General features: G+C 43.3%; 1 protein-coding gene across 5 annotated transcripts in view; it reads left to right on the top strand.

Moving 5' to 3' along the window:
- The window catches only part of frs2a (fibroblast growth factor receptor substrate 2a), a 107,759-nt gene that overhangs the window by 72,102 nt on the left and 21,933 nt on the right, over positions 1 to 13,724 (top strand). For 2 of the 5 annotated variants that reach the window (XM_070900222.1, XM_070900223.1), the window contains one exon: positions 6,938 to 7,029. In XM_070900222.1, the coding sequence (XP_070756323.1) occupies positions 6,964 to 7,029 (66 nt within the window). In that variant the 5' untranslated portion in view covers positions 6,938 to 6,963. Of the gene's footprint in view, positions 1 to 2,745; positions 2,801 to 6,937; positions 7,030 to 12,036; positions 12,127 to 13,724 lie in introns of those variants that run through there. The other 3 variants (XM_070900220.1, XM_070900221.1, XM_070900224.1) reach the window with 3 other exon arrangements.

The following is a 13,724-nucleotide window of genomic DNA, read 5'->3' as shown; positions in this document are numbered from 1 at the left end:
AGATTAGGAAAGAGGGAGGTGCAACGAGACCTGGGTGTCATTGTACATCAGTCATTGAAAGTTGGCATGCAGGTACAGCAGGCGGTGAAGAAGGCAAATGGTATGTTGGCCTTCATAGCTAGGGGATTTGAGTATAGGAGCAGGAGGTCTTACTGCAGTTGTACAGGGCCTTGGTGAGGCCTCACCTGGAATATTGTGTTCAGTTTTGGTCTCCTAATCTGAGAAAGGACGTTCTTGGTATTGAGGGAGTGCAGCGAAGGTTCACCAGACTGATTCCTGGGATGATGGGACTGACATATGAGGAGAGACTGGGTCAATTGGGCCTTTATACACTGGAGTTTAGAAGTATGAGAGGGGATCTCATAGAAACTTATAAGATTCTAACGGGACTGGACAGGCTAGATGCGGGAAGAATGTTCCCGATTATGGGGAAGTCCAGAACCAGGGGGGACAGTCTTCGGATAAAGGGTAGGCCATTTAGGACTGAGATGAGGAGAAACTTCTTCACTCAGAGAGTTGATAACCTGTGGAATTCCCTGCCATAGAGAGTTGTTGATGCCAGTTCATTGGATATATTTAAGAGGGAGTTAGATATGGCCCTTATGGCTAAAGGGATCAAGGGGTATGGAGAGAAATCAGGAAAGGGGTACTGAGGGAATGATCAGCCATTCGTGCAGGCTCGAAGGGCTAAATGGCCTACTCCTGCACCTATTTTCTATGTTTCCAATGAATAGATGCTGTTTGGAACCGAAAAGCAGGCAGCACAGGTCAGTTTGTTTATTGGAGGGTACCAACTGCACATTCATTCTCTCCACTGAACGAATCAAAGGGCTTTAATATGAAGCTCTCCATACTATCTAGACTAGGATCTTTTCTTGGTCATCGGTCCCAATGTCTACTGGCAAACTGGCAGTTATTTCTCCATATTGGTAATAAATAATAAGTGGTATTTCACAAATATTTTGGTGTTGCAGGGAGAAAGAACAGTTGGACATGACATTGGATGATGAGATTAGTAATAAGATAAGTACATTTAAAATAAAATAAACTAATCAAACTCAAAGCGGAGAAAATCCCTGATCTGGATGGATTACATCGACGCATTTTAAAAGAATCTAGGGAAGGGATAGCAGAGGCATTACTACACATATTTATTAAGTCGTTAGAAAAAGGTGTAGTGCCTGAGGACTGGCGGATAGCTAATGTAATACCTATGTCCAGGGAATTATAGACCAGTCAGCTTAACAACAGTGGTAGGAAAAATAGTGGAATCCCTACTAAAGGAGAAAATAGAAGAATATCTAGAAACCAAAAATATAATAACGAGTAGTCAGCATGGATTTCAAAAGGGAATGACCAACCTCATTGAATTTTTTGAAAAGGTAACAGAGAGAGTAGACAATGGTAATGCAGTAGATGTAATTTATCTAGATTTTCAAAAGGCCTTCGATAAGGTTCTCCATAATAGACTGATGAACAAGGTCAGAGAATGCGGAGTCAGGGACAAGTAGCAGAATGGATAGCTAGCTGGCTTTGAGACAGAAAGCAGAGAGTATGGGGTAAAAGGTAGCTATTCATAGTAGCAGAAGGTGGATAGTGGTGTTCTACAAGGATCAATGCTGGGACCACTGTTCACAATTTATATTACGGTGCGAGTCTAGGTGAGGTAGAGGAGCAAAGGGATCTTGGAGTACAAATACACATCACTAAAATTTGTGACAGTTTAACGAGGCCATAAAAAAAGCAAACCAAGCACTAGGATTTATTTCTAGAGGTACAGAATTGAAAAGTAGGGAAGTTATGCTAAACCTGTATCGAACCTTGGTTAGACCACTCTTAGAGTACTGTGTACAGTTCCGGTCACTATATTATAAAAAGGATATAGAGGCACTGGAGAGGGTGCAGAGAAGATTTACAAGGATGATACCAGAAATGCGAGGGTATACATATCAGGAAAGGATGAAATCCAATAAGGGATTCAGAAGAAAATTCTTTACCCAAAGAGTGGTGAGAATGTGGAACTTGCTACCATAGGGAGTGGTTGAAGTGAATAGTATAGATGCATTTAAAGGGAGGTTAGACAAGCATAGGAGGGAGCAGGGAATAGAGGGTTATGTGGAAAGATTTAGTTGAGGAATGACGGGAGGAGGCTCGAGTGGAGCATAAACGCTGGCATGTACTGGTTGGGCCGAATAGCCTGTTTCTGTGTCATATATTCTATGTAATCCTATGTAATCTTCTGCAGATTTGACTACGCAAACAGACTAGCTATTCTTATTGAACAGAGAGCGAACAATACTGTCCTTATCCCTGGTTATAATCATTTTCAGCAAATCCACTGCCATGCATTTCCAAGCATGAATTGGCAAGATTTGAAATTGATTACTTTTATAGTCTTTTGGTTAGAAGTGCTCCTCAAAGAGATGAAGGTTCTTTTGGCAACAGTTCACTATCCATTTGTTGTGATTCCATATTTGCCTGTCTGTCAAAGAACATTGACTGGATTTGGTCTACCTCTTGACCAGTGACTTCAGTTGTTATGATGACTGGTTGAGAAGGAAGAATGCCCATGCTGCATTCTCTTTTGCTAATGCCTTCACAACAGCCCCAACTCATTTTGCGACTTTGAGCTGATGCCAACTGTACTTGGCATTGACATCCTGACAGCTGTTTATTATCTTGTTCTTTGACAGGCAGGCAAAAATGGAATCCCAACAAATGGATAGTGAACTGTTGAAAATGTTGGTGTTTAGTTGCCCAGCTGGATTGGTTTTCGGGAAGGTGGTGCAGCCTAATACTGGTATCCAATATAAGATTCATGGTGTAGGAATAATATTTAAATTTGCATAACGCCTCATTGAAATGTCTCAAAGTGTTTTACACAATCCGTTACTTTTTGAAGTGCAATGATTGTTGTTATGTCGGCAAACACAGCAACTTAGCAGTATCCCCAAAACAACCATGAGATGAATGAAATCTGCTTTCAGTTGGTATTGGTTGAAGGAGGAATTTTGGCTTCGACACTTGGAGAACCCATATGACTTCATCTCAGTTGAGATTAAGCAGATCATGTCTCGTGCTATAGTGCACCACACCCCATTGAATCAACATTATGGAACAGGTTCATAGCACTAGCTTTAGAGACGTCCTGCAACATTAGCCAAAAAGCAAACATGGTTTGGAAGGACAGACAAGCCTTATTCCCTCGTGGCCTCAATACGAAGACCATGAAATCAGCTTACCAGAGTCTGATAGCCAATCCAAACTGCATGTTAACTGTCTGATTCCAAAAACTGGTGAAAGAGAGTCAAACCTTTTTCGAATACTGGGTCAAACATTAGTATTTTTCCTCCTGAGAAGGATGGATTTGCACCATACCTCTGTGGATAAGGAGAGATTATGGACATTTGCTGAAAAGACTTATTTAATCTGGACTCACACCAAAAGTACCATTCAAACAACCCGATTGGTTAAAATGTCAACTACTGGCTCCAATAGTTGAGGTGATCAAGTTCTCAAAATTGTTAGGGTCAAATTCCAATGGATTGAGGAATGGCAACTCCTACTTTTTGGGAAAGAACACATATTCAGCAGGAATCTAAAGAAGAATGGTTGAGCATACTCAAAATTGATGCGAGGGAAAAATGAGCCAGTACAATTTAAAATAAAAAGGTCAGCAGTGAGGATGGAGCAGTGCATGACTGCTCAAGTGCACTGTGCTATGAAGTGGTAGCTGACATGATTATGACATTGGAAGAACAGTATGTGGTATACAGGTTGAGTGTCCGAAATCTGTGTTCCAAAATTCGGAATGTTCTGGAATCTGTACACCGGCCCAATCCATGATGGAGTCGTCGGGAAACCGGAAAATGTTCCAAAATCCGGACTCCCCGGCCTCGGCGCCCGGCCCTCGGCGCCCCGACCTCGCCCCGGCCCTCGGCGCCCCGACCTCGCCCCGGCCCTCGGCGCCCCGACCTCGCCCCGGCCCTCGGCGCCCCGACCTCGCCCCGGCCCTCGGCGCCCCGACCTCGCCCCGGCCCTCGGCGCCCCGACCTCGCCCCGGCCCTCGGCGCCCCGACCTCGCCCCGGCCCTCGGCGCCCCGACCTCGCCTCGGCCCTCGGCGCCCCGACCTCGCCTCGGCCCTCGGCGCCCCGACCTCGCCCCGACCTCGCCTCGGCGCCCCGGCCCTCGGCGCCCCGACCTCGCCTCGGCCCCTCGGCGCCCCGACCTCGCCCCGGCCCTCGGCGCCCCGACCTCGCCCCGGCCCTCGGCGTCCGGCCCTCGGCGCCCCGACCTCGCCCCGGCCCTCGGCGCCCCGACCTCGCCCCGGCCCTCGGCGCCCCGACCTCGCCCCGGCCCTCGGCGCCCCGACCTCGCCCCGGCCCTCGGCGCCCCGACCTCGCCCCGGCCCTCGGCGGCCCGACTGACCGCCCCGACTTTGTCCTGGCCCCGGCTCCCCCCTCTCCCCCTTACCTTGGCTGCCCGACCCCACCTACCTCGGCCCAGGCAAAGACGTTCCAAAATCCGGAAATATCCGGAACGGTCCCGAGGATCCCGGATTTCAGACGCTCAACCTGTACTGAAGTCAGCACATTAGTTTATCCTGCCCTTTATGAATTGGAACTGGTAGTGCAATCTAAAACTTTTGTTGCAAGTGATTAACGTACTAAACTACAGATCGAAAGGATGTCTGCTCTATACACCACTATAGCTGTACGTCAAATGGGGGGAAAGTTTATACGTCACAAATTTAATGTTGTAGAAGTTAGCGGTGAGAAAATTAATTAATGAAAAGAGTGTTTTTGCACCCAATTTCCTCTTCAATAGAGTATCCATTCACCCAATTTCCTCTTCAATAAAGTATCCATTACATCCTTTGTAGATTATATGGAGCTCCAACTAAGGAGGGAATGGGAAGATTGATATCGGGCAAAGGCGGAATCCAGGATAGTGAGATTGCTGGCCACAGAATTTCGAAGCCAGTCAAGCATAAAATGGGAAGGATTTTCTTAATTCCCTGGGGCTTTTAAGGAAAAAAAATTCAGGTTTTGATCTTATCCTGTTGTGGAGTTCCTTTTCCAAAGAGTACGATGTATTCCAGGATACCATATGCTAGATTCAGGGTCCCTGATTTATGGTGACTAAATCAAAATCTGATTTTATTACCAAGATTCTGTGATTTATTTTTTTTAACCAGTGTTTGGAGATCAAATTTCAGAATTCCATCTGTTTTCAAGTAGGGTCATTGGTTTATGATGACTAAATGTCAAATTCTGTTTTTATTTTATGGGATCCACGGATTTTTTTGCAGTGTTTTGGGGATCAAATTCCATGATTCTGTCCATTTTTTTCTTGATAAGCGTAAATCAGTAACTTTGATTAGAATTTTTTAATGAAAAATATTTACCATAATTATTTTTTACTCCAATTTGAGTGTTTGTGACTTCCACCAATGTCCTAGACATACTGGACAAATTGCGAAAAGGTTTATCCAATACTTGAAAAGCAAAGTCTACTCCTAACAAGTAACTCTCGGACAAGTAATTTTAAACTGTGACAATCTCACTTTAAACAATTCATCTTTGTACAAAAATGCCTGAGCTTTGCAGTTTCATGGTAAAAATGTAAAAAGAATATACAATAGAAATGCATTTTTAACACACAGGAGTTAACACCTCGCCACCTCAACTTTAAGAGACAGTTGTGGTCTACTTACCTTCTGCACAAGGAAGATTCTTCCAACCAATCTGAATTTGTCCAGAGTTGTGCAAAGCCACTTGGTTGTTTTCAGTTGCTTATTCAGATTTAGTGGTACTTAGAAAATGAAATTTAATTTGATTAATTACTTAATTAATTAAATTGATTCATTTTGAATTAATTTCTGTGATCGAAAACTCTGATGTAGGCAAACAGTTTTATATCATTATTTATATAGTTGCTCATAAAACTTTAATTTGAGGAAAATGTCATTTTCTGACTGTCAGAAAAACTGCAAGTCGGGAAAGAGACAATGAGATCCTTCTGGGCATCCAGCATCAGCAAGGATGCTGATTCCAGCTCTCTTCCTCAATAGACAGCTGGAACAGCGCCAATAGATATGTCATCTGAGTGACCCTTTCTGGTTGGGAGACCTGATTACAGCAGGTTCCACAAATCCTTTTTGAATTGGTAGCAATGGAAATTACTTCAGCTCAGGGAGTTGACTATCTTTTCTAAAGTTTTGTCACTATCCATAGCAGGAGCCACTGGTTTTAATTTTTAGTGGCCGACATGCCTAAAACTTACATAACATAATGGAGAGATATATATTATGGGTTCTTAAAAAAAAAAATTAATCTCTGTCCAAAAAATTAAGGCTGTTACTTAACTTCTTTAAAATAACGTCTTATAATTGCTTATGTTGCAGTTAGTAATCACCATGAGTTAAAGGATACTTCAAGGGAGACTCGAACAAAAATACTATTTGTGAGCCTTTCCCTAGTTATTAACGGTTATTGGGTAAATTGCTTAAACTTAATGCACGTTGGAATATTTTGGTTTCTAATTCAGAAACAACTGCCCTACATATGATCATGGCAGTCTCTATATTATTCTTTTATTTAATTTTGGAATGCCGTAGCATTCAAGGATGAGGTGGGAATACAGGGCTCTTGAGTCTACCTGCCCCTGATTTCAGCATTAAGCAAGCTGCTAACTAATATTATGAACATTCTCCTGTCCCAGTATGTCCTCTTGCATTGTATATGAAATGAATTTAAAACCTGAATACAGAGTTAAACTTCAAAAAGCCCCTAGGGTAAGGTTGACAGTATTTTTTTCTTTTTCATTTGTGACTATTCCCTGATGTTTTCCCATAAAATGAAAGCCATGTAAACTGAAAACACTTTTTCCTGACTGGATAATATTTGTCATCATTAAATGTTGTTTTTATTTTAGAGATCAGGCGGTCTTCTGAAGAAGTCATGGGTAGCTGTTGTAGCTGTCCAGATAAAGACACTGTCCCAGATGACCATCAAACAAAATTTAAGGTAATGAGTTTTTAAGTTTAGTGACCTTTATGGCTCTCTCTCTCTCTGGAATGAACTCATATGTATTTGGAATGTCTGATTTTTTTCATCCCTGTAAATTTGTATTAAGATTTACGAACCATTGTTGAGGCTGAAGTTGTGAAGTTGAGCATCACAATACTATATACACCACTAGTAAATGGGTACATATTGCATTATTCAGATATACTCTATGATGCTGCTCACTAAGTCAGACATGATGCTGCTTTATAAGGACAAAATATCTATTGTATATTAAAAATGGTGAGTGGCTACAGCATTCCATTGGGAGTGCATCCGGGAGGGTGCTGAGCAACTAGAGTTTCATCGCCGAGAGCATGCAGAAATCAAGCGCAGGCAGCGGCAAGAGCGTGCGGCAAACCAGTCCCACCCACCCTTTCCCTCAACAACTATCTGTCCCACCTGTGACAGGGACTGTGGTTCTCGTATTGGACTGTTCAGCCACCTAAGGACTCATTTTTAGAGTGGAAGCAAATCTCCTCGATTCCGAGGGACTGCCTATGATGATGATGATATTGCGCCAAAGATGGTGGTGTGTGGGTCCCATTTTTAAGAACATAAGAAATAGGAGCAGGAGTAGGCCATTTGGCCCCTCGAGTCTGCTCCGCCATTCAATAAGATCATGGCTGATCTGATCCTGGCCTCAACTCCACTTCCCCACCCCGGTCCCCATAACCCTTGACTCCTTTATCATTCAAAAATCTGTCTATCTCCACATTAAATATATTCAAAGACCCAGCCTCCACAGCTCTCTGGGGTAGAGAATTCCAAAGATTCACAATCCTCTGAGAAGAAATTCCTCCGCATTTCTGTTTTAAATGGGCGACCCCTTATTCTGAAACTATGCCCCCTAGTTCTAGATTCCCCCATGAGGGGAAAAATACCCTGGCAAGCCGCCTCAGAATCATACGTTTCAATAAGATCACCTCTCATTCTTCTAAACTCCAATGAGTATAGGCCCAACCTGCTCAACCTTTCTTCATAAATCAACCCTTTCATCTCTGGAATCAACCGAGTGAATCTTCTCTGAACTGCCTCCAGTGCAAGTATATCCTCAAATAAGGAGACCAAAACTGTATGCAGTACTCCAGGTGTGGTCTAGGGACTACACCTGGAATAGTTTGACCCATTAAGTACAGTACTGCTCAACCAACATTATGTGACTATCAATCAAAGAATGGAAAACTGTACTTTTCAATTTGCATGCTATTAGTTACCCTCACTGCTTCAGGTTCAGGTTTTCCCTGCATGGTGCATTTCCATATAAATGAAATGAACAGTGATGCTCTATGCAGTCAAAGTAATTGAATTACTCTATGTGTAAAGATGTCCCCTGATTCTCGATTGGCTTTGGATCCATAACTACATCTCGCTTCCTGCTGTCCTATTCCCAGCTGCCTGCCAGTAAAGTCTGGATCATTGTTGAATCGTAGCTTTACTCCTTGGACCCTTCCCTCGAAACTTTGCTGAAGTAATTTACTTGCTCAATGGTGGCCTGCCTCGCCAACCTCCCCCACCCCCCCTGTTGTGTCTCTGCACCTTGTTACAAACTCACACGAGGCATGGATATATCAGACACGGTCACTCTGTGACCTTCACTTTATTCCCAGGACTGAAGAGTGCTGATCCTGGGTGGGACCTCCCCTTTTATACTTGGAAGCCCAGGTGAGGAGCTCACTCTCTGTGGTCAGGGTGTGCATTACAAGGGTACAGGTACAGTATGCATGAGTTACAGTTACATATAGTCATTGCAAGATGGGGAAATACATGACATCCCCCATCAGCTGAATTTGCATCTTGTTATCATTTGCTCATTCCCTCCTCCAGAGGACTCACTGAGATATCTTAATGGCACTTCTGTCCTTTTAAGATGAACCCCCATCCCAATATCCCACTCTCAAAGTTTCCCTGGGCAAACTGAAACCTCTTGCTTGCACCTCCTTCCACCTGCCCCCACTCCAACAGCACTGAAGTTATACTCTAGGGCTGGTGAAGGGAAGGGGAGCTAATCCCTCTCTTTCTCTCTTTCTCCCCCCCACCCCCTCTAACCCCCTTCCCTTCATCTCTGATAGGACTTTTCATTTTACTTTATCAGTTATCTGTAACACTAGACTGTTACACCACCACTTTGCTGTGGAATTTTTCCATAGCTTATGTAGAGCTCCATCTTTTGTCTGAAGAGCCCAATTTGCCCTGAGTGTTATATTTTTTTCACTTTTTAAATATTAAAGTTTAGGGTTAGGATTAGGTGACTTTTTTTTACATTTTATATTTTCTGGGTTTTGCTCCTATTCTTCTTGGCTAATCCTGACTCTCAGCCCAATCCTGGTGCTTCTTACTTCTGGGCCCATTGTTAAAACAATTCTTGTCGCATCCTGCTCACACACATGGCTGCCTGACTCTAGTTGCAGGTAAATCTTTGCCGCAGTTCTCCTGTTTCTCCAGGCCTGCAGCTCCGCTCTCATCTCCAACGCCTCATACCTCTGCTGAACATACAGGGACCTCAAGCCACATTCTGGCTTCCAATGCCTCAGGCCCACTTGGTGGTATGTCATCATATCAAAACATGGAAATGATCAATTAATTCTAAGTACATTGTATTATGATTCTCAGTTCATGCATTTCCGTAGAGAATGGCTGATCATAGAATCATAGAATGATACAGCACAGAAGGAGGCCATTCAGCCCATCGTGCCAGTGCTGACTCTTTGGTAGAGCTATCCAATTAATCCCACTTCCCTGCTTTTTCCCCGTAGCCCTGTAAACTTTTCCTTTCAAGTATTTATTCAATTCTCTTCTGAATGTTACTGTTGAATCTGCTCCCACTACCCTTTCAGGCAATGCATTAGGCGTACTTCATTAAGCAGGCCCTGAAATGAGAGATTTTGAAATGAACAAAATTCCAAGGAAGAATTTTTACATTTTCAGTATTTAAAAATAAAGTTTCAAAAATGACAGTGAAATAAGTTGGTACGTGGAACATTTAACAGTAGATGCCAATGCCTTGAGTGTAGTACCTTTGAACCCTCCTTTACATTTTGTTTTGCTAAAGTAACATTACCTCAAGTAGTAAAAGCAAATGTAAATGCTGTTAAATAGTCAGTAAGCTGAAGTTCAGATTGCAGTTAAAAGCAATGCTCTCTGGAAGCACTCAACACTGAGATTTACTGCAATTTTTTAGATGAAGCTCAAATCCAGATTTTCTGTCTTCAACTTTCCGAAGTTTATAGTGCTGTACAGGTTGAACCTCCCTTATCCAGAACCCTCAGGACCTGGCCTGTTCTGGATAAGGGATTTTCCGGACGAGGGGTGGTCACGTTAAATTGGATGGTACAGGGACTATCTGGGCTGGCTGCCTTGGGACAGAGAGATCATGGGAGGGGGAAGGTGGATCATAGGGGGGTGGGAGGTAGATCATAGGGGGGAGAGGTGGATCATGGGGTGGGGGGGGGAGGTGGATCATTGGGGGGTGGGAGGGGGAATGGATCATTGGGGGGTGGGGAGGGAAGGTGGATTGGGGTTGGGGGGGAGGTGGATCATTGGGGGGTGGGAGGGGAGGGGAGGTGGATCATGGCGGGGGGGGGAGGGGAGGTGGATCATGGGGTGGGGGGGAGGTGGATCATGGGGTGGGGGGGGAGGGGAGGTGGATCATGGGGGCGGTGGGGCGGGGGAGGTGGATCATGGCGGGGTGGGGGGGAGGGGAGGTGGATCATGGGGAGGCGGAGGTGGATCATGGGGAGGCGGAGGTGGATCATGGGGAGGCGGAGGTGGAGGTGGATCATGGGGGGGGGAGGTGGAGGTGGATCATGGGGGCGGTGGGGCGGGGGCGGGGGGGAGGTGGATCATGGGGTCAGGCCAGTGATTGCGGGAGTCGGCAGCAAGGAAGGACTTCAAATTGTTCATGTCGGAGTTCTGCGCATGTCCCAACCGGTGGCCAGGAATGGTTCTGGACGAGGGGTGGTTCCGGATAAGGGAGTTCTGGATGAGGGAGGTTCAACCTGTATTGGAAAGTGGTCAGTTCTCCAACTTCCATGAATCTTGTATACAGCATGTATTTCTTGTATGTGGCATACTTGCTTCCATCACACTTTAGAATCCTGACTTACTGCGAGAAACACTGTGGATGATCAGCTGATACCATATAAAATCTAGGTGTTTCCCTTTAAGACTATAGTATCTAATTGCTGTTAAGTAAACACTGGTTTCATACCGTGGTCAATTAAGAGGCTACTGCAGTTAAATAAACACTGGGTGAATTCATACAAATGAGACATCCAAGCACTGATCCATGTTATTGGGGAGTTCCTTCATTTCTCTTTTTTTTAAAAAGTGTGCTACAGAAAGTTGAGTGTGATGTCTAGCATGTATTTTCTGTCCATCACAGTTCAAAGGTTGTCTTATATGAGGGTTGTGGATTTTGTGTTTGTGGTGGACGTGGAATTTTGATGGGTCACCTTATAGGCAAGTCCAACTCTCGTTATATGCGAGAATATGTATCTAGTTTGAAAGCTCTACCAGAAAATGGAGTAAGACAAATAGAATTGCACATTAAGTGCTCTACTGTGATTTTTCAAGAACCTGTGACTGATCACTGCAGATTCAAGTGTAAAATATGTTATTAAAGCTTCTCTAGGGAGTATGGTTATTAAAATCTGTAAAATGTGTAATGGAAATTCAATAAAATGTTAATTTGTTACTAGTACTAGGGTTGTACAATGTATGTAAAACAAAATGAAAAGTATTGCTCCTCTCTAGTATTTGTAAAATGTCATAAAACTATTAATTATGTAATCACACTATTATTTGTGCTTGTTGAATTTGATTAATAGTATTAGCACCAGCACCAATTTGCCCAGATTAATTTTACGACTGCAACCAGGACTTGAATACTAGTCTTATGTCTAAGAGGCTCCTCTTCTGTTGCAGGATACAAGAAAAAGTTTGTTGTCTGATAGGTGATCCTATTCCAGTTAGAGGGCTTGAAAGGGAAAGATGTTGAGTGTCTGTTTCTCCTGGATGGAGAGCCTAGTACTAGAGATCGTAGACTCAGGATAAGGGGTAAGCCATTTAGGACTACGAGGATAAATTTCTTCATCCAGAGCATTGTGAATCTTTGGAATTCTCTACCCCAGAGGGCTGTGGATGCTTAACTGTTGAGTATATTGAAGACTGAGATGTATAGATTTTTGGGCACTAAGGCTATGAGGATAGGGCAGGGGAGTAGCGTTGAGGTAGAAGGTCAGAGACAATCTTATTGAATGGCGGAGCAGGCTCGAGTGGCTGTATGACCTATTCTCAAGGAAAAAAGAAATGTATAATAAAAACAGTAAATGCTGGAAATACTCAGCAGGTCAGGCAGTATCTGTGGAGATAGAAAAACAGAGTTAACATTTCAGGTCAACGATCTTTCGTCAGAAAGGAATATATATATTGGCTTGCTTGCTTCAACATCTGTTTGCCCTGTGGCTTCGTTCATGATCTCATTTACTGTTTAAAATCTGCTTGATCTCAGAAGTGGAACTGCTGAATTTATTTTTAGCAAGCTCTTAACAGTAAGCAGACTTGTATGACCTGAAATACTGCAGCAGGAAAGTTCTTGCAAATGCTGGAGCAAAATGAAAATTTAAATAAAAGACTTAAAAGAAAAAAAACAAAATTGGAGACTTCAGTATTGGTTACAATATGTAGTGGGCTAAAGTGTGTCTGTGAAAATATATAGATAATGTTACTTGGGAAAATAGCAAATGCTTTGAGGAAGCAATGTAGTAATGTAATAAAATATTTCAATGTTTCTGAAAAGAATTTGGGAGATTATGAAATTTGTGACTGGAAAACTTTGAATTGAAATCATCAGGAATGATCACTGTTGACAGTATCAGAAACAATATATTTACTTTAACAAAATCCAAGCACTGATCAGCATTTAAAGAACTATCATGATGCTCACTACAGTTAAAAACAAGCTATTTGGCAGAAATATTAAAACATTGTAAACTGATGATTTATCCATGTCAACTCTGCTCTGTGTGAACCTTACATAAGAACATAAGAATTAGGAACAGGAGTAGGCCATCTAGCCCCTCGAGCCTGCTCCGCCATTCAACAAGATCATGGCTGATCTGGCTGTGGACTCAGCTCCACTTACCCGCCCGCTCCCCGTAACCCTTAATTCCCTTATTGGTTAAAAATCTATCTATCTGTGACTTGAATACATTCAATGAGCTATCCTCAACTACTTCCTTGGGCAGAGAATTCCACAGATTCACAACCCTCTGGGAGAAGAAATTCCTTCTCAACTCGGTTTTAAATTGGCTCCCCCGTATTTTGAGGCTGTGCCCCCTAGTTTTAGTCTCCCCGACCAGTGGAAACAACCTCTCTGCCCCTATCTTGTCTATCCCTTTCATTATTTTAAATGTTTCTATAAGATCACCCCTCATCCTTCTGAACTCCAACGAGTAAAGACCCAGTCTACTCAATCTATCATCATACGGTAACCCCCTCATCTCTGGAATCAGCCTAATGAATCGTCTCTATACCCCCTCCAAAGCTAGAATATCCATCCTTAAGTAAGGTGACCAAAACTGCACGCAGTACTCCAGTAGCAGTTATTCGCACAACATTTTACTGATTCGATCAGTGTTTGACCAAATAAGCAA

The sequence above is a fragment of the Pristiophorus japonicus genome, chromosome 15, assembly GCF_044704955.1.
Source record: "Pristiophorus japonicus isolate sPriJap1 chromosome 15, sPriJap1.hap1, whole genome shotgun sequence".
NCBI classification, from domain to species: Eukaryota; Metazoa; Chordata; class Chondrichthyes; family Pristiophoridae; genus Pristiophorus; species Pristiophorus japonicus.
The sequence above is the reverse complement of the archived record's forward strand: the minus strand, read 5'-3'. Positions and strand labels throughout refer to the sequence as shown.